The 21,980-nt window shown below is 37.3% G+C and overlaps 1 protein-coding gene across 2 annotated transcripts in view; it reads left to right on the plus strand.

Annotated features, from left to right (window-relative positions):
• The window catches only part of PLD5 (phospholipase D family, member 5), a 190,849-nt gene that overhangs the window by 109,817 nt on the left and 59,052 nt on the right, over positions 1 to 21,980 (plus strand). For both annotated transcript variants that reach the window (XM_010562601.1, XM_010562602.1), the window contains 2 exons: positions 10,498 to 10,666; positions 18,771 to 18,885. In XM_010562601.1, the coding sequence (XP_010560903.1) occupies positions 10,498 to 10,666; positions 18,771 to 18,885 (284 nt within the window). The remainder of the gene's footprint in view (positions 1 to 10,497; positions 10,667 to 18,770; positions 18,886 to 21,980) is intronic.

Raw genomic sequence — 21,980 nt, forward strand, 5'->3', positions numbered from 1 at the left:
AAGTGCTCTTGTGACCCCAAATAAATTTCAGCCATATGCAAATGTTGGTATGGCATCCTTCTTCATCAGTGTATTTTTTTAATAAGATCACAATGCAAGCTGTTTTCCCTCTGTTATCTTTAATCACTATTACGAAATCACAGTCTAAAAGGAAGTTATTCTAGCATGTGATAAGGTGCCAAAAAGTTTTGTAGCATGTTTTAGACGTGACAAGGACAGAGGCAAGTCACAGCCAAATTTTAGGGCTTCTTGTCACTCATCATACCCTAACAATAGCCTAATGGAAGTGTCTTGAAGAAAGCCCAAATATATACGAGGAACAGATGGCAATTTCCATTCTTAGTCAGTGTCCATTAAATAGCTTTCACACATATCCCCAAGGCTTATAACTGTTGTGCTTAAAGAGAGCCATGAGAAGAACACTGCAATCTTTGACCTCTGTATTCTTGTGCTGCCTTATATGTGAAATTAAGCTACAGTGTAATCTGAAAGGAAGGACGATTAATGTCTAGAGATACTGTTGCTTTCTTTGACATAAAAGTGCCTCAGTGTTTCATCTGAGAACAATTTTTGAGTATTTCAAACAAGTGATTGTTCAGTGAAATCAGATTTACTTGAACGTTAAGAAAATTGTTTCTGATCAAAATATAGGAATTATCCCATTAAAAAAGAGCGCAAATCAAAGTTCTGACAGCAAGCAAAGAATTGCAAGAATCTAAAAATGTGGAGTATGATGCCTTTTCTATTGATTATGAATTTTGAAATGTCAGCTCCCATCAGAACATGGGGAGAGTCAGATGACTGCTGTGCTGATTTGGTTCAAATAATGTCTTCTTGACATCTCTAGTGGCCTTATCAAATAATCCAGGCACATTTTTACAATATGTTGAATAGTAAATATATTTATCTGAGTGCTGAACTCTTAGGTTAGTATGAAAGTTGTTTCAGTTCTGATTACTATTTAGATAAACATAGGGAGACTTCAAGAGCTGCTGACACAGGCTGGATTTAGATATTGATGATCCGGTGCTCATGAGTTCTTGCAAGATTTCACCTGAAGTGAAATGATTAAGACACTTGAATGTTTCCTAAAATGAAACTTTGTTCTGTCTCTTGGAAACTCAGATGTAGGTGTCACCATTGCAGCCCTTCCCTCTAGCAAATATTTCTTTCCTTGTGGAATAAGGCACCAATTGTCATAGATGAAGATGGGAAAGCTGGGACCAAAAAGCACAGGGTTTTCGTTGGGATACTGTATTGGTTTTCTTGTCAAACCAACCTTACTTAAGTGGTTAATCTACTGTTAATTTCTGGTATTGAGTTGGATTCTTTTCTCTTTGTGGGTCAAATTCATATACAAAATTGAAATTAGGAGTAGCACAAGACCTCTATTACATAGATTTTAATTTTATTATGTTTTTACACTTGCCTTTATTGAATGTAGGTATGCTCATTTCTGGTTTGATGGCTTGGCTGCTCAGCTTGATACTGTATTTTTCCTTAGCTGGTGTTGATAAGCTTCTTGTCCCAATCAGAAACCATGAGATATTTATAATTATTCCTATAATTATTCCATAAAACATGTATCTGTTCTGACATACTAGGTTTTTATCTGTTTGGTCTGTATGTATATAAAATGGTTGCAGAAGGTATAAGGAAGAGGAGAAATTGTTCTGAGAAATGAGGAATTATGACTATACTGGGCCTTATTGTAGAATTTTGAAGCAGAAAGTTACAGTAAAATGTTTTCATTTTGTTTACACTCAATGTTTACATTTAATTCTGGAAGAATTAGGTTTGTACATTCAGGACCTGTGAAATACTTTCTTTGCTGAATTGCTAAGAAAAGCCAGATTGAAGTCCAGAGGACCAAGCTCCACATCCTATTGGTTCAGTAAATTAAGAGTCAATTACAGTCAATTCAGTAAATTAAAGATATCTTTGGTCCACTGCATTCTTATGATGTTAATTCTATCTGGTAGAGAGAGATTTCAGGGTCTCAGCTGACACCTGTTAGTGATTGCTAGTTCTCCACTTTATTTTGCTTACTTATAACTGGACTTTAATAATCAGTTAGATTAATTTGCTTTTGAAATAATTTAAAAATATCTAATTGATTTAGGTATTTTTCAACAGGTGTGCTAATGTTGTAGTTCAGGCTTAACATAACAGATCTAGAAATGTAAAGCAAAGCACCTGAAGCAAAACCATACATTCTTTTTATTCCAGAAGGGTCTTTACATATATTTTGTCTGTCCCCTTCAATTGCATTCTAAATCTTTTTTTCTTCTTTTATGAGGGATTTGTTATTGAGTCTTAAGGATGCTAAATAGTTTTATACAATGGAATCAACAACCTTCATTTCAGCATCCTATTTATGGAGCAAGGGGCAGTTGATAAGGATTATTTTGGTGTGAGCCTGGATATGTAATAGTGGAGGGAAAAGGTCAGCATTGAGCTGGACTGACCTGCATGATTCAAGATAATGCCTAAGTCTGCATCAAGCATATGAGAAGTCCTAAGAAAATCAATAAGGCTACTTGAAGGCTCAATGCTAAGTTGCACTTTATTTATATGTTTTTTTTAAATGAGGCAAGTATCAGTCATGTCAGTACAAACAAATGAAGATCTTTAATGTTTGCTATTTATTCTTTCTTGTGTTTTTCTTTTGTCCCCATGTCTGTGCTCCTTTTTCATTTGATACTTTATATGCCTGCTATCTTAATTCCAGTATTAAAATGGCCATGGCAGGCTAGATTGAATTTCTGATGAAGTTTCAGACTTGCTTTGGCACAGGGGAAATACTGTCCCCAGTAGGTAGAAGTGACATTGTAAAACATCTGGTCAATTCTCCCCGTCTTTTGGACGCAGTTTTGCCTTTGAGAACTGAAAGTTGCATCTGAAATACAACTGTGTAAATTTCATTTTATTGCCTAAAATATGCTTAATTAGAAATTATTCACAGGTTTAAACCTTAGATGACTTGTGTTTTTGTATAGTGGGTCTTTCTTTTGAAACTTACGTGTCTATGGTACATTACAACGCAAATATTGTGTTGCTCGTCACTTAAGGGAAGTTGAAACAGTAGGATTTTATTGTTGGTACGTTCTTTCGGAAGATGATGGTATGAGAGGGAGGGAAGCATCTTTGTCTTACATAACAATCCATGGGGCAGTCCAAAGAGAAGAGGTATTCCTGGAGTGCTTCTAGTTATTTATTCTATAGGCCCAGAGAATCGAGTCTAATCTCCAACTGGTAAAAAACCAATATTGTTCCACTGACATAACTGCTGACTGAAATTCTTATTTTTTGTATTGTATCAACCAAGGATCTGGCATGTAAAATCTTCCAGGCTTGATGGAAGCATTGTGCATGCCTGCACGCTATATTTGGCTTGTAGACATCAAGATGAGAGGGCACAAAAACAATTATGTGGGAACAGAAATAACAAAGTGATCTCTAAGTTGATTATGGAAAATATAGAAAGGTCTAAGTGGTGAGGAGCTAAAATACGTGTGGGCATATAGTTAGTATACTTCAATTACTTCTGTGGACCAATAAGAAAAATTGAAAGGAGACTAAGTGCAAAGAAGGGGCAGACATAGAAGGGGAAAGCTGAAAGGCAACTTCTAATTTTAGCCATTAGCTGAAGTCATTAAGGCTGGAGTTCAGTGAGCACTTGAAGTTGGCAGGGCTGTTTACTCCCTCTCTTGTGCCACAGCCACCTCCTGCAGCTGCATGTTAAAAAGGATCAGGCCACTCACTTGGCTGAAGGGGCCTGTGTCTTCCGAGTCCAGTCACAGGTGGTATTCACAGAATTTAGGCCACTGGTTAGATCTGTCAAACTGTTTGCAGTAGGTGCAGGACAGCTTAACCGGCTCTAGCTACATGTTACTTAGCAAATTATCTGCATGTCTTGCATTTGTAATGTAAAATGCCGTGGCCCTTTTTGTATCAGCGTGCCCTGGTGGCATCCATACTGGCCCAGGTGAGCAGTGTGACTGAGGAGTCACTGACTGACTGCTGTGATGAAGAGCAGAAGCCCAGGACCAGTATGTGCCTCCTTGGCTTGAGGCAGCACAGCTAGAAGGAGCACTGCTCTGCTGTACCCTATAGCCATAGCTCTAGTTCATTATATACTCCAACACAACAGTTTAGTAGTCCCATTTGCACGCACAACATGAACCCTGTTAAACCACTCCCCTTTTATCCCACTAGGTTGCAATTCATATGTCCAGGGACAGGGAAGTTAGGAAATCTGCTTTAGACCATCTAGTTGGACTTCTTATACAACAGGTTTTTACATTTTTACCCTCATATCTCATGACTGTTTACCAGATTCTGAATATGAAGACAATCAAGAGATGGAGAATCTTCCTTCAAAACAGAGACTGGCACTATGTGTCTCTAAAATCCAGCACAGTTTGATTTCTTAAAATTATAAGTGTTAATCTACTCATTGCAGTGTTTTATTACTGAGTGCATGGAATCATGTCGAAAATACGTATTCGTCAGGGAGGCACTGAGAGCAGCTTTTCAGTTTCAACATCACACTAGTCTGCTCTATCACATACTCAGAAATGTTCAGATAAAGCTCTGTATCTGGAGCCCAATGATGCATGTCTGCAGAAAAAAATATATTTAATAGCATAAATCTGAACTTACCTGCATTCACTGCAGATCTAATTCAAAGCATAGTCTTAAACCAAGTACTCAGCATCCCAAGTTTCTGTCTCTGGAGATCAAAGTCTTCATGACTAAAATTCAAAAAGCAGACAAGTAAATGCCAGCAAAGAGCTTTTGTAGTATGCACATACTCAGGCGCATGCATGTGTACAAACACACATACACGTGCCTCACCACTTGAGATTGTCAGTGGTAGAGGACTGTTATAGAGTTTGTGATATTCTCAGATGCTAATAATCTAGGTGCTTTTGAGTACTTAGTTTGAGTTCACAGTCTGTTTTAAATTCAATCTTATCTGCTCTCCATTTCACTTTTAACCATTGTGTTCTGTCATGAATTTATGTTAATGTCTCAAACATATTTTATTTAAAATTGAAATCAACAGCATAAGTATGTGAAAGCTAGCAGATTTTGTAACTTCTTATACTGGAAGAATGAGATGTAATTAATTATGGAGTAAATATTACCTATAATGCACAGTTTAATTTTTCTTTACCGGATATACCATGTAATTATCCAAATACACTGCACATCTTTACACTCTGGAGTCTGATCTCAAGTGAATTGTAGCACTTGATCTTCAAAATCCTTACCACTGACTGCAAGGGGAATATCCAAATATATTGATAAGTTGTGCTGTACTTTCTCTTTTTTTTAGGAAACTTCTTCTCTGAACCCAGAAAAGAGAGTGTTCTGCATGTTTTTGTAATAGTAATTATAAGCTGTCTAGAAAGATATTTCTTAATCCTTTTCAGAAACAAGAGCTGGAGCTGTGGTTCTGTTGAGGAGCTAAAGAGAAGATGGTCTTGGCCAGCATGACAGCTAATGAGTAGATCTAAGGTAGAAGAGTGGTAGGGGAGATGCGATGTAGAAGGAAGTAGAGGGCTTGAAGGTGATATGGTGAAAGCCTCAATTGAAAACACAGGTCTGAGAAAGATGGTAGCTTTTGAATGGATATTAAGACTCTGGGTTTATAAGAAAGGAGGGGATGGAATGCTGTGAGGAGCTGTGGTCCTTCAGGGCAGGGGTTGGTGGTTCCAGGGCTTCTGGATTGAGAGAGGGTTCGCAAGAGGGTATCTTTAACTAGGACCCTGGTGTAGGGGCAGGACTCATACACCTGTCCCAGTCCTTTTCTTTCTTTATTTCTTCTTTTTCTTTTTTCTCTCCCTTGTCTGAAATATAGCAGCCTTATGACAAAGATAGCATTTGCTCATCTTTCATTTCTTTATTGTCTCATACAAATCATTGCAGTGTTTTCTTCCCTTTAATGGTGAGTAAATTCAGATGTTGTAGAGACACTCAAGTGAATATGACCTGGATTTTCTTTAGTGTATGACTCTGGATTGAGACAAACTGGAGTGAATAATGTTCTACAGCTTATCATTTTAATAAGTTGTGAAGTTTGAACTATCAAGAGAACTGTCCTTTTATACTTGTGTAATCATTAGAGCTAAACTTTTCAACAGAGCTATGAATTTTCGCCAATAACCTCAAGTTTATTCAAGAGATAGACATATAGCCTCCACCTATTTTCACTGCCTTAGCCCTCTTTCTTCTCTAATTAACCAAGATGCTAAGTTAATAGTATCTCTGCTTGCTTCAGAGGGAAAAAATGGTGTAAGATCAGAAACAAACCTCACTTTCAGACCAAAGAACTGTCAAAGATGAAGAAGAATCCTTAGCCGGGGACAGAATTCACTTGGAATTGCTAAATGCAAGTCATATAGTTGAGCTCAGAAGACTCTTATTATTGAGGTCAAGGTCTATTCTTTGGTAGGCGTTAAATACCATTATACTGCTTACCACATTTCTGTTAGCTTAGAGGAGCTTGAATTTCAGCTCTGACCCTTGTCTCTCTCTATAACTTCACAGAAATCATGTAACATTACTTTCTTGTTTCTCAGTCTGTGTGAGGTAGGTTCGAGAATATTCAGCTATACAACTGAATAGGCTAGCCTATGTTGGCATTAATCAGATGAAATACTCAGAGCACCAGGAAATCGGGAAGAGAAGGACATCTCATCCAACAGTTATCTGCTAATGATTTTGAGCATAGGAGACGTCCATTTTAATCACCATGCTACATTTGTCTGTTTTGCTTTGTTAATATGACATTTTTGCAGAATAAATTATGTCACCATATCTGATCTTCCTCAGGGTCTGTGAAGGACCTTCTCTCCTGGAAGTTTGTTATACCATATTTTAAAAACCTCATTGTGGGTCATATTGGTACAAAAATGAGAGCTAAATTTAGCTTTTATTGATGGAATTGGGGCTTGCAAACTCATACTTTTGCACAGAAGGTTTAACAAAGCTCTTCTTGACTAAGTACTGGAACTTTGCTATTGTGCCAAAGGAAAAGGGAAGGTTATGAAAGCAAAATCACTTAGTTTAGAAACTTGGTGGTTGACTTTTTTTAAATTCTGAGCTTGGTGTTGAGTTTTTGAGTGGGTAGGGGAATATATTGGGGGGGGGTTGGCAGAATCAGTTCATTATTAAAGGGAAGTCTAAACTCTGAAAACATTTTAACTAGTACCCTAGCTAGATGAAATGTCTTTGTCCGCTAAAGAACACGAAGTACTTACTATTTGTCTAAACAAAAGACTAGGAAATATATTAACAGATAATATCTGTTCTGAATAACAGTTTTGCTAACTGGAATGCATTTGGCTTTTATTACATAATCAAACCCAAATTATAAAATGGCAGGAGCTGTGTAGTCACATTCCTTATTTAGCGCTAGTGCTGTAGCCTGCTGAATTGTATGCAGATTGACAAGCTGGGAGTTGATTTCCTATTAAGAACAAGTTCAGCCCAACAGTCAGGACAAACTTCCTTACCTGACAAGAGAGAGCCCTTTCAAGAGGGAGATGAATTTCCTTTTGTCCAGCAAATTTGCCTTGCTACTTTCTTTGAAGAAGTCAATGGTTTTAACCTGAGGAACAGGAGGAAGAGCCCAAGCTTTTTGCATATCTTGATCATATCTGTGCCCAAATGTATCTATAGACCAATGACCTACATCCACAGCTCTTCCTGCATTACACTTTAAGGTATAGTTTCCAATGATCTCTGGAATCTGGGTTTATAATATATGGATATAGCATTTTCCCCTGTTTTGGACCTAAATAATGTGAAGTGAATGCATCAGAAATAAGCATGTATGTGTTTGGCTGGATCTGGGCCCTAATCTCAAATATAATATGTTTAGTTTCTTGGACTTGGAGATATTGGAGATACTCAAAACCTGACTGGACAATGTCCTGAGCAACCTGCTGTGATTGACCCTGCTTTGACAAGGGTGGTTGAGCGACATGATCTCCAGATCATCTCAGCCCTTCTGTGACTCTGTGACAGTGTTACCTTTTTGGCAGCTTTCAACTTGCCAAAGACAGAGATTGGAAGAATAGCAGCTAAGCTAATGCTTTCCAGTGAGACAGCAGGTCAGTACAGCCCGTGGGAAACACCACTACAAGCCACTGGAAGTGACCCTGACAGATTCAATCCTATCAGTTATTTTGTAGGCTCCTGTATATTCATTTGCATAGGTTCAACCAGAAAACACTGTGTATGTCAGGCAATATTCTAATGTTGAGAAATTTCAGTCACATCTTGTGTTAAGGGAGTGATGTGCACTTTTAAATTCTAGCTAAATAAGAACCAGATTTGATAGATTATTTTTTTGAATAATCATTTGATATGAAGAATGTCTTTGGAGAATGTGCAAAATAATGCTCTCCTGTATCTACGTGTGATTGGGCAAGGGATGGAAGAGGCCAGAAAGATATGGATTCATTTCTCATCTTTGCCACTGGATTGTTGGGGGTTTTTTTAAGTCCTTGTAGAGAGCAAGGTGCTTTGATTTCTTGCTCTTTGAAGGAGGCCATCCTACAGGTCTCCGTAAAACAGCTGTGGGAACATGGACTTTGCTAAGAGTCACAATATGAAAAAGAACTAGCCAGGCTTTCAAGGGATCTAACAAATGTTTTATTAAGTTCTGTAACAGGATTAGATGCAGCAGGAATAAGTCTAAAACCTTAAGTGTTAGAGTAAAATAGTTTCTTTTTAAAAGTATGGCATTGCTAATAGACTAATAAGGGCACTAGTTATTTTGAAAAATTTGTAGACAAGGTAGATAGAATGTTTTAGAATAAAGTACACTTTGAAGAAATTAAAAAATCAAGTTGTGTTTTTAATCTTTTACAGTTAATTTACTGCTGTAACAACACTGTTACTGTAATGCAGTTAAGTTTAATGTTAACCAATAGAATAGTGTATTCAGAGTATGTTGTAGAGAACTTCATCAATAATTGTAGCTTAGTGATATGTATGTTGTTTGATGGATTTTAGGGAATTGGAGAACATACTTGAATTTTTAATGAAAGGAGGAGCTGTGTCTGTTCTGGTTTTGGGAGAATTTTTTGCCAGCCAGGAGAGTAAGAATGTGATAATTACCACAGGTTTACTTCAGCACCATTCTTACTGAGTTTTCTTTATACTGTTAAAGAGTACTAATCTTCAGTCTTTTAATGGATTAACTTCACAAACATGCTTGATATTCTGAAATAGCTGTAAATGTTTCCATGTGAACCTCTAGGATGAACTGAATTAATAGAAGATACTGCACTAATCTATTTTTCTAACAGTCAAAAAGTGTACAATTCTCATTTACGCTAGAGGTTTGTATTAATGATTTACTTAAAAAAAGTTTACAAATTATATTCATACTGCTGGAGTTGGTAATTAATGCTATTAATAAGTACAGAAACAGTCTGGAAATACTTGATATACTTGGATACAATGAAAAGGAGTATTCTCCAAGTCCCTACTACAGCTTTCCTAAATCTGGTTTTTATAATTCACAGTAAAAGTGGTAGATGGTGGGGACACTCATAGAAGCGCCACTTGGATAAGTAGAAAATTTCATCTGCTTACCTAAAGACAGAATTGGGAAGCTTGTTTGACTTGCATTTATTTTTAAGATTCCTCTGTTGAGTGTAGAGAGGAGCTTTACCTGCTGCAATTTAAGGAAATCTAGCAGTGAGGCAGTATGCTGAATGAAACACATCATTTCCCTGAAGCAAAGGAGCATATTTTGAACTGTCAGTTTACTACAATGTTTGTTTAGCTTTCTGGATCCACGTGAATGTATGTAACGTAATTTGCAAGTGTTTTGAATAATATAGACAATAAGATCAAGGAGCCTTCCAAAAAGAACAGGAAATTAAAAGGGCATAATTCTTCTTTTCTTAACCACTGGACCCCAGTTAGAGCCTTACACAGGTAAACAAAAGCAGAAAAATTAGGTAGCTTAGAGCAGTTGGAAAGAGGCAATTCATATATAGAGACTGCAATGTAATAAAATGTCAGCTGTAAAAGCAGACCCAAGAGAATGTCAGGGAGCATACATCTTGCCACACTGCTTAGAGAGAAGAAATTAAATGCAAAGATGAGAGTGGCAAAGCAAGAAGAGATTGTTTCATTCTTCCCATCCTCACCTTAAGGACTGAGTCTCACTTACTGTGTTATAAGAAGTAAGGGTTTTGATGTTTAAGCTAATTTTGCAGAGCTTCAAAAGCTTAATTGGCTTTGCTGCAATAACAGTTGCTCGTTTCCGCATTTTATTGTTTTGGGAAGTGCGGAGCATGACCGTCAGCAACTTCAGAGCGAGTTGTGGGGTGGCACACTGCTGAGAGCCTCTGGGAGCAGATGTTGAACCACAGGTCCAAAACCTGACATTCTTTACAATTTGGAACTTTTTAATAAAGAAAAGTGCTTTTGTTAAGTGGTTATTTTTTCCTTATCTATTCTCAGGGTTGCTCTTGTGGAAAATATTCCTGAAGGGATCAACTATTCAGACAGTGCACCATCCCATTTGTCTCTTTTCCAAGGCTGGATGAATTTGCTTAATATGGCTGAAAAGTCTGTTGACATAGTATCTTCCCAGTGGGACCTCAATCACAGTCATCCATCAGCATGCCAGGTATGTTCTAGCCTAACAAAAGGGTGGGACTTTAACAATCTGTTCTTGTTGTTTCACTATTAATTTTTTAGAACTACAGCCCTTCCCTGTAGCAGACCTATTTTGGGGGGCAGTCTAAAAAAAACATTTCCTTATGGGGATTTTCTTGCCAATACAGTAGTTTTCTGAGAGTGGTGGCACGCTTGGACTAGATAACACATCCAACACATATTCATATCACCTCCATCTTAGGAAAGGATGTCATTGTGTAATCCTAAGAAACCTCCAAAATTGTACCTATATTAACACATCCATAATTTGGGAATATCCATAAATCTATACACTTATTTTCTATTTGGTGCAACTGATGAAGGAAAAGAGCAAGCATGTGGATTAATTCTGCAGCCAAATAGATGGATAGAATTACACTTACAAAGAACAATGTAGTATCAGATGATTTCTCATACCTTTTCAAAATGAATCTTGGGAGGGAGTAGTGTTCAAGACCTCTGCAATTAAGAGCAATAGGAAAAATCATAAATCACAGTGAATGAGACAGACATGCATTATAATGATGCTGTGCCAACAAACACTTTATCCTTGAGAGCAATCCTCTTAGAAATATGGTAAGGGCAGTCTTCCACTTAGTATCACTTGTGAAACTAAGATATCAAAGAACTGATAGGCTGAGATTATCTCCTCTTTTCCACCAAATGGATTCTTTGCTGAAAGAAGCCACTCAGCTGACATGAAATGGGGTTAAAATGATAGCCAGGTAACTGTAAGGAATCAACTCTATTATACTATGTTATAAACTCTTCACTTTCCTCTCTAGTTCTGTTGATGTGGTGTGGTAAAAATTGCCTTTCGGTAGATGATAGACAAAGACTGGTATTCTGAGTAACTAAAGATAGTACTGCAAATAACCTGTATTTTCAAGTCATGAACTGGATTCTACTCTTGAAAGAGGCTGTAGCCTAGTTGAATGGCATACATTAACTTTTCTTCAGAATAAATCTGCTGCATGTCCATTTAAAAGCGTGAAAAATCTGAGGTGAGCAGCCAAATGGAAAATGTAGTGCAAACCCTTCCTTTTAGAATGCTTATAAATATTGGAATACAGTTTGTGAATAAATTTATTGAGTATCAAAATATTGAGATTTTTCACAATGTAATTATGCAGCTAAGCTTTATTTAAATTTATTGCCTAAGAAACTTCAAACCCGTGTACTGTCATTCAAGCAGATGAATTCAAAGAGATAGTGCCTTAGATGTTTTTAGGATGTGCATGAATTGGTGTGTGCATGAATCTTTTAAAAATGTTTTGTCTGAAAAAAAATTCAACATGTCATTTGCTTCAAAACCAGCAAAGCCTAACAAATCCCAAACAGAGGACAAACATTGCAAACTGAAAATTGGGATTTTGGTAGTTAAGCATCAAAGCCATTCACTGTTCCACATTCTCATGCAAAGTAAAAACTGTAAGATATTGCCAAACGTCAGAGCAGGGAAAGGAAGAAGAGACATGTAAGAAGTGGATTTGCTCTTTCATCCTCAAATGCACTGTTAAAGCCAGAAAAATGAAACATTTTTCATAATATTCTATTCTAGTTATCTATTTCTCCTGCTAGTAGTCTTACAAAAATGAGTAATTGCTTCTGTTTAAAGGCAATTAATATTCTAGTCATTTCCTCATTTGTACAGCAGTGTGGGCTGAACAGCTGATAGATCTTTCTGTCAAGCTTGTCTATTCATGCTACAACACAGTACTGTTATTGGCCAGTCTAATTGCTAAAGAAATTGCCAAGAGGCAGTGTTTCTTAGCAAATCCCTGCCCGAGAGAATGTACACAAAGCTTAGTGTGTGAAAGGGAAGGGAGAAAACTTGCACTGTTACATCTGCTCTCTCCACTTGTAAAATGAAATTGAAATTTCAGAGGACCTTCAATAACTGTAATCTAGTAATTTTCTGATGTAGAATTCGAATGTCCTCAAGTCTTTACAATTTGAGTTCAGGGAAATTTGCCCCAAAACAGCAGAAACATTATGAAAGGTAAGGGGGTGAGATGCAAAACTTCGGGGTAGTATGGTGCTTGGTGTGTAAGTTCTAGTCATTCCTTGAATGATTCTGGTTTTATTAGAAACTAAGGACATAACCATTTTCCATATGGACCCACATCCTGCTCTATAACTAGCAATTTCCATTTTATGAATATTCAAGGCATATTGCAAAGCAAGGTTCTCTACAAGAGCACTTCAACAGACGTGGATTTTTGAAGGAGAAAAGCTGAGTAGGCTTGATTGCTTTTTCTTAATTAGTTACAAGGTTTAGCTACATTCTCTGTATATGTGTTGGTGGAGTTACATACACACATGCATACACATATATACGCACGTATGTCCTATATATATTGAAGAAAAATACAGGAGGAAATTCTGCAGCTTTATATATACACATAGATATAGATATATGCCCAATATACATATCATCCATATGTATACATATTGTCCAATTTGTCCAAATGTATATTGGACATGCATATATATGTATGTATACATGTGCATATATGAAATTGCAGAACTTTCTGCTGTATTTTTCTTCATTTTTATTTGTGAGTATGTTACCTCATGTCCTTGACAGTTGCCTGTCCACTTTTTGTTGTTATAAATCTAAATAAACAGTCATTGCTGACTGAGCTGTCCAGGTCACAACTGCTGTGCTCAGTCACCTGAATTGATAAGACTTGCTAAATTGGAGTCTCCAAATGCAAACACATGATGCTACAGTGTTTTGTGTGCTTCTACAGCTTAAGTGGTCAAGCAAACAAATAGTTGTTTGGCAAAATACTGAGTAGGCTTTCTACACCTGCTTTTCTCATTCAGAAGAAAACCACGTGGTTTGGTGACTTTGTGTTGTCATCTGTGCATTTTCAAGATAGCAGGGTAGTTGTCATGTAGAGGCTTTGAGATTTTTGCAGAATGTGAATGTGTGACTCATCCTGTGGCAATGTGATGTTTAGAGATATCAGAGGACAATGGAAACAATTTTTGAGGATAACTTTTAATTCATTTGCAGTGAAGAGAGGGGTCAACATAAGATCATGCCAATCTCAGGATTTTCACAATTCACTTCCTCTGGCTCATCTCATGTTTAGAAACTTTAACTTAGAGTGACAGCAAGTCCTTCCTTCTGAATTTCATTTTATGTTTCACAAATAAGAATTAATGCCATCATGGTTTATTGGTATTGCCATGAGTATCGCACAGCTCTCCCTGGATGGCTATTTGAATGGCCATAAGATCATTTAAGGCTAGATCGGTGTCTGGTTTTCACAATGATCACGTAAAAAATGGATGGTTCTGACTTTATTTACCTACCTATTGTGCAGCTCCCAAATGGTTTGATGGGAGAAGTCTCCCACTCCATCAGATAATATGTCTCATGTAATCCAGCTGTCCAGCTTTGTAATGAGTCTTTGATGATGAGTCCTGTGTCACTCAGACATGCATTGCCCAAGGATCTTAAGTGATTTGTTTGGTAGAACAAATGTTAGCATCAGAGCTTAAGTACCAGTCCTTGACAATTATTAAAAAATCACAAATAAGTACAAAGAAGAGCACACCTCCAAACCTAACAGCTACCAGCAGAAATCAGCTACAATCAGCTGTAGAGATCACAGTGTATTTTCTTTTCTGTAAGGTCATCTTTACGCAAACATCTCTCCTTCTCAGGTGCTTACATTTCTCCAATGCAGCTGGTACAGACTGAGGCATAGAAAAGAAATTTAAAAAGGAGAGTTTCTAAAATGAAAGCACATTCCCTCCCTTTTCATTAGCTGTGTTGCTAGAAGAATTTGAGGACAGCATTTGTTCTGTATTAAATAGGAGAAGTTAAAGTTAGGATTTCTTTCTTTATTTGCTCTATTGGTTTCTGCTAGCATGCTATCATTTTTAGTGATGTTTTATAGATATACCCAGAGGCTAGATCATAAGACAACTTTTAAAAATATTAGTAGAATTACATAGAGTAAATCCAGAGAAAATTCTGGAAGTAACCAGTTTTATTTCCATGGAAAGAAAAAGATAAGCATTGTCTAAACTGTAGGAATCTAAGTTACTGAAGAGCACAATAATTCAATTTTAGAGTACTTCAGTAAATACAGCATTTTCATGTTCGTATCTTTTCTATTTTATTTTTAATGAGGAGAGCATGCTGATAAAGACAACAGCAGGCAAGGGAAATCAACCAGGCTAAAATCAGTCTGCCTAGTGACTGCTAAGAAATTGCTCTGAGAGCAGGGCCTTTTGGTAATGATACCTTTCTTTTTTTTAAATTCACCAGGTGGCTGTGGCAGGGTACAGTTGGGACTGATGTTTCAGATGTACAGTAGTTTAAAGCTACCATGAGAATGTCAGTTTGTTCATGTGATAAGTACTTTTTACATCCTATTTTGTCACTTTCAGTAGGGTTTTTGAAACAGCCCAGTGAAAAGTGTAAGAGAATATTTTATCAAGATAGGCAGATTTCTGGTGGTATTGTTTGTTAAAATGCAGATATTGTATAAGGTAGCATGCTGCAGTTTCATAGCACTTGGCTGCTACTATTTCTCAGTCCTCACAAGCTGGGTATATAGAAATGATTCTGATCACTGTCACGTAGTCACGCAGCAGCCTGGTATTGTCTTGCAAAGTGAACGTGGTCTGAATGACAGCATGAGGGTTTGCATTGAACAGAAGCATTTCAAATTTGCTGACAGCAGTAACAAAACTCTTCAGACCTTCTGTCCTGTCTTTTTTCCTTTTCATAGAACAAACCAGTAAAATTGCAAGTAAACATGTCAGAAAGTATAGAATCTGAGTTTCAAATTAATATTAATGGGGAAGAAGGCCAGGTTCTTCAACAATGAAGGAAGAATTTCTAGTACCCTACTTTACTATAGTACATACAGATTTTTAAAAGCAAGTTGTGAATTTTTCATAGTGTCTAGACTAAGCCTTGGTGAGTGTATGATTGCCTGCTGAGGGATGATGCAGAGAGAGATGAAGCAGAGGGAATTCCTTCCAGTTCTGGCACCGGGTGGTGTTTTTTGTATACCTGTATAAACACACATATTTGTGGTGAGTGCACCCCTAGTCTTAACCATTACTACTTAGAGATGCTTTAAATGTTTTATCAATTTGAGGGTTTACCATTTACGAACATAATTGGACAAAAAAGGATATTATAAATGCATAGCTTGTGGTGTCCTTGATGGGAAAAGGGATGTATTTTCAGAGAAGATGTCTTCATTGGAATGCAGGACTGCACTCCAAGTGATCTATTCACCCATAGGATGGGCCGTTCAGCTGGCAGCATGGCCTGTAAGAGACAACCAGGTGATCCATTAAGGATGCTATGTTGGTTGCATCAGGGCATACTAAGATCAGGTAAAACTCAGGAAATGCTGCCATGTTATTTTTTGTTCAAAATAAAATTAATACAGAAAGTACAGGCTTGTTTATCAAAGCTTTTGTAAATCATATGTAAATAAAATATTGTGCAGATAGAAGTGGCAATAATGTCCAAAAATAATTACCATGGGAAAAAAACTTAAGAAACCATCCCCTGAAACAATTAATTTTATCAGCTTTAGATGTTAACTTTCTAAGCATTTCTTTAGCAGAACAGTTAATGCGTTAATTCGTATTGATAATGTGAATCACCTTCCATCAAATTTATGAACGCTTTGCCCATGTTTATTTTTGTATGCTAGAGCTTTCTACTCTGCTTCTAGTCAAAAATCAGCTTTTACAGATAACCCAAACAAAAACAGTGTTGTCTCTGTCTTTCTACCTAGTAAATGAAATCAACACATAGAACCTTTCCGAGTAGCTGTTTCTACATATAAGTTGAATTAATTTACATCACACAAGCCTTTTAGTCCTTAATTTTCCCTGCTCACTTTTTGCAAAGATATAGCTAATAAAAATCAAAACTGCTGGTGTCTCCAGTTGGTGGACCCAGAAGAAGTGGGTCCAAAGGCTGCCTGAGCCTTGCAGCGAAGTGATTGCTGTTCCCAGTTTCAGTTAGTCTAGCAGCGTCAGTCCACAGCAATTGCAGGAGAGACCCTCTTGGGGGGAGCAGGGCCCCCAAGAATACTGGTCAGTGCCCCTCTGCTCCCCCAGAATCACAGTGCATAACTCTGCAGCATCCATCCCCTCCACCCTGTTATCTCATTAATTCTTACCTCTGGCAACAGCTGCTCCTATTCTCCTTAAAAAAACCCAACCCAATCACTGACGTGAGAATTAAGGATCCTTTTAGCTTCATGAGGAATGGGAGGGAAAGCCACTCCTTGACTTGCACAGCAACTCAGTAAGGGCATTTCAGTGTGTGAGTTGAATCATGGGTGTTATTTCTTAGATATGGGACCACCTAGTCACCTCAAGAAATGCTGAGTGTGAGTATAAGGAGCATTTGGAGTTTCATGCAAACCATGTTTTCGTTTTCCTGTTCTGCTAGCCGTTGACTAATGCTTTCATTATGGCAGTATCTTGTTGACTACTGAGTTCCTGTGAGCCCTGGGATGAGCAGGGAGCTATGTTGTGGATTTGAGCCAGCAAGCAGGCATACATTACAAAATTAAAACATAAACAGTAGTTCTGTGTTTCCACTGCAGCCTCTGGCTGCCCTGTAATTTTGAGGAAGCTAGTTTTTAGGAGGCTGGGTATTCTTACTTTGCCACATATATTCAAAATAAGTGAATATTAAAAAATAGGTCTGTACTGTAGACAGACGAAGAGCTACTTTCTGTGACTGCTTAATGCTTAAGGCCCAGCACAGCTCCACGTGTCAATCTGTGCAGGCAATTTACGGGGCAAAGGGTGGCTTTCCACTGTCTGCTGCTTCTGGGTGGGAGGTGGGAGGAGGGCTCCTGTCTGAGGTTTTGTTGGTCCGTGCTACGTCAGATTGCATCATCCCAAACTGCTTTTGCTTTGGCCATTTTTGTTGAATAGAAAGATCCTTTTAAGATTTTTAGAGTAATAGTTTGTACAGAGAATTATCTAACACGGTTCTGTGGAAAGCTTTATCTTCTACCTGTTTGTTTGAAAGTTGATACGACTGTTGCTTTTCTGGTTTAGCTTTACTTTGTGGCCAGCATTATATTGTATCTAAAGTGAACCCTGTAGGTAGAGCAGGCACTTTGTCAGCTGCTTAAACCCAAAGTTTTTGTGTATTTGACTGCTAACTGTAACTGGTGTCTGCTGTAGTAAGCTAGAATGGTAGCAAGGAAATGGGTTCTAACTGTGGTTGTAGTAACACAGCACAGTATTGATACACTGGGTATTTTATTCTTGACCTTGTGTAGTTAGATGCTTCTAACTAAGCGTTTTTCTTTAAGTTAAAATATTAAATCTAAAAATTAAACATTTACTATGCAATCAGAAAGTCTACTTTTTCTTTGTTTCTTGGATATGGAAAAATGTGGCCATTTAAAATTTTATTTTTCATGTGAAACAAATGTCTTGATTTCTGGTTTAACACGTATCTAGCTGAGTATGAGATTCCCTTTTTTGTTCTGCGTTAGAAATAGGGCTTAAATAGTAAAGTTACAACACTGTAAAAAGGAAAAGTATATGAAATACATGTAGATCATTGTTTTCCTTCCTTGTATAGCTCATTTAAAGATGAGTGCACGACCGCTTGAAAATGTATTGTACTATGGTTAGAACCACTTACAAAAAAAATCATTCAATACAGAATAAGTGTAATAAACTCTTTTCCTTGCACTTTTAATCCTGATTTAACAGAATGTAATTATTTAGAAGTTAATGTAAAAATATGTTTATGCACCATAAAAAACCTGGACACTTCATTCTCCGCATGTCACCTGTCATCAATAGTATTGCACAATCTGGGAAAAGAAAGAAGCAAGTTTGGTCTTCAAAATGGTATTTGTCCAAGAAAAAGTTTGAGCTGCTAACCATTAGGGTAGATTTAACCATACCTAGGAACATATTTACTCAACTGTTTTACAATATGTTTTTGTTTTAACGTGTGTCTTTAATTTGTTGATATGCTGTTTGAACAATTCTATTCTTACAACAGTCTTACAACTTCTGCTTTGCTTTAATGTTCTTCCCAGGGTCAGCGTCTTTTTGAAAAATTGCTTGAACTGGCATCCAGAAATATTGAGATAAAACTGGTGAGCGATATACTGCCCATGGAATCAAAGGTATTAAACGACTTGAAAACAAAGGGTAAGACCAAGGTCTTTATGTTGTTATGCCATTGACTGCTACGTAATGTTCCTTTTACTTAAAATGCAGACTCAGATGATGTATACAATGCACACTACTGGTTTAGCACTGTTACCCTATAGTCCTTCAGCTTTCTCTGGTTCATAGTTATCAAAAATCTGAAACTCTGTTACTGTAGTTGAAGTTTGCAGTTTGCAAGTGGCTAAAAAGGTAGTGCAGTGATTGGATAGATGTTTAAACTCACTATAGCCATTCTAATGTAGGCAACGTAACCTCAGAGACTGCTGTCATACCTTGTGGGACAAGACAGTTTCCTCTTTTAAGCAATAGCAAATTAAATTAATAAAACAATATGTCTGTGGTACAGATGATTCTGAAGCACTGGAAAATGGAGTGTCAGTCAGATTTAGCCAACTGACAAGTTTTTCTGTGCTATGTGTATTTCGTAGGTGCCTGCTTTCCTAATTGTTTTTTTGAGGCTTAAAATCCCTATCCAAAGAGGGATTACACACTGGCACTACATGACTAAACTTGCTTTATGTAAAACTGTGTGGAAAAATAGCACAGAGAGTTTAAGAAATGCTGAAAGAAATTAGAATCTCTTAGGAGTTTTAGAAATCTCATACATACTTCTGAATAATAATACATTAATTATCTATATAATCTGATAAAAGTATGATTTTAAGGGTAGGATACATTTTTCAAAGGACGAAAGAACTTATGTATTTTGATGATGATCATTTTTGACACAGATTACTATGTGGATCACAAAGGGAATTCTAAAAAATAAATTAAGCAAAGCAGTTGCTATGTGTAGCAGCACCTTAACATAACATGTCTGATTATGGTAAAGAATAAAGAACACCCTTTTCCAACAAAGATCAATCTTTATTTGTTTAAATTCCTTGTAACCTCACTGGGCAAGTAAAAGAACACTACTGATGGAAGTCCTGGTCCCTTAAAGAGATCATCTTTTGATCAATACTGACATGTTATTTAAATGCAATAAGTACAGAGACTTGTCATATCACCAGACTGCCTATTCCAGGGCTTTGATTATTTCTGTTACACAACCAAAAGTGATATTGATCCTTTGATAACCAGTAAGAATACATTGGCTTTGTCAGACGTCTGTGAAGTAAGGAATTATCTTCTTCTGATGTGTTGGAAAAGAAATAGGTATTTTAATATCAATGTCAGTGAAACTGCCTTTGAAAAAGTGGTTTCTTTTCCCTGTGATTCTAATGTCCCAAGTTCCCGTGAGTCAGAGGAGGTGAGAGGTAGGGCCTGTACATTTATATTGATGTACCTGGCAATAGATATTTTAGCTATCATTTATTGAGAATACACAAGATCAAAACCTATGCTCTTTCAAAAAAAGATGAGTAAAAGTTTTAGCTAGAAAAGGGAGCGATGTTTGTCATTAACATTTCCTTCAGTTTATGTGGGAATTAATCAGACCTGTGAGTTTTTGAACAAACAAATGAACAGAACATAGGCTTTTACAATTTTACTCGCTTCAGTTTCCCTTATGCCTTGTTCAGATCTCTAAGACAGGAAATTTTAGAGTATTCAAATGAAGTGATCAATATATTTGAGTGCTCTGAGCTACAAATCGGAGAAAGTCGCTTTTTTATAGTAACTTTTGTGAATTCTGCTGTCATTGTCTTTGAACCCTGTAACTGTAGATATCATTGTGTACTGTTGGTCTTTTTCAAAGATCAATATTATAACTTCTTGCTTTTCTCACTATGAATATTTTTTTTCCTCATTCCATGTTTTGGTTTGCTTATTTCCACAAATTCTGATATTTTTGTTAGAACGTCTTGATTATGACGTGGTGATTGCCAACTCTGTTGCAAGTCTTTCACCTGCATTTAGGTTTGTTGTTTGGTTTTTATATCCAGGAAAGCTAGGTAAATCTTTATTTGGTTCTGCATTCCTGAAAAGAGATAAGTTAATTTTAACATTCAATCAAATTTAGTTGTCTTAATTTTATGTTGAAATGAGCAGACCTTATATGAACAGCAGATTCATGGTATGTCCTGCTTGTGTCAAATAGAAGCTAACTGGTAGGCTAGCTTAAAAAAAAAGACTACTCCAATTTCCATTAGTTCAATAATATTAATAACACAGTAAATGGAAAACGTATCTATATTAGCCTTTTTCATGTCTGCTGGAGAAAAAAAAAATTACTATTACCTACTACCATTGTCTTAGCTGAGGATAAATGTATCATTAAGCTTTGCTATGCTATCCTGGAAGCTCTGTCTACTAAAACCATTAATCTCTTTGTTCATGAGGCACTGGCCACCTGCATCCTCAGAAATCAGTCAGAATTGATTCTTGAAAGGGAACTGTGCATCATCATTTGAACATGTATATTCATGAAGATAACTAATTCTTTTTTCCCTGCAACTGGTCAGATTTGTCTTAGAAAGTATGCCATGCACCCTTTTTAATAGAAATGTTCCTCGTGTGGGAAAGCAAGCAGTAAATATATGAATAGCTCAGCCAAGTTTTGAAGCTTCTTGAGATGGAGAACCAGAATACATTTGGCTGGACAGACCCAAACTCCCACTTGTGGTGTCTGTCTGAATTAGGCAGAGGAGGGTCCAAGCACTGCTCTGTGGTTCACCAGCTAATAAACTGAGCTGATTATTCCTAAGCAGCAAATACACTTGGAGCCCGAGCCACAGGCAGTAGTAGCATGGAGAGAAAGCACATATATAGCCTGTGGGGCTCTGGAGCTTCATGCGTTCCTGAGCCTGCCTTCACCTTGCAAGGTAAGCATAGGCTAGCCTCTTCTTTCCAAGGCAGATAGTATGCGAGAGTCAGACTGTCTCCAGGTCGTGGGCTGTCCTACGAAACGTAAGAGGCAGTTGCTATTGCACAGAGAAGGTGGAAGAGCCTTGCCTTTCTTTTTGGCAGACTGAGTGCTCAGAACCCCTGAGCTATGCCCCCATGCTATGCGGGCTGGCTCCTGGGGTCAGGGTGAGGGATAATTTGGGTGTCAGCCCCAGGACGTACCTGTTGATATACTGCCTGGGAAGCTTTAAGGATGCTGCAGTTCCTCAGCCCGTGGTTATCTACCT

The sequence above is a fragment of the Haliaeetus leucocephalus genome, unplaced genomic scaffold (genome assembly GCF_000737465.1).
Source record: "Haliaeetus leucocephalus isolate CR32 unplaced genomic scaffold, Haliaeetus_leucocephalus-4.0 Scaffold162, whole genome shotgun sequence".
NCBI classification, from domain to species: domain Eukaryota; kingdom Metazoa; phylum Chordata; class Aves; order Accipitriformes; family Accipitridae; genus Haliaeetus; species Haliaeetus leucocephalus.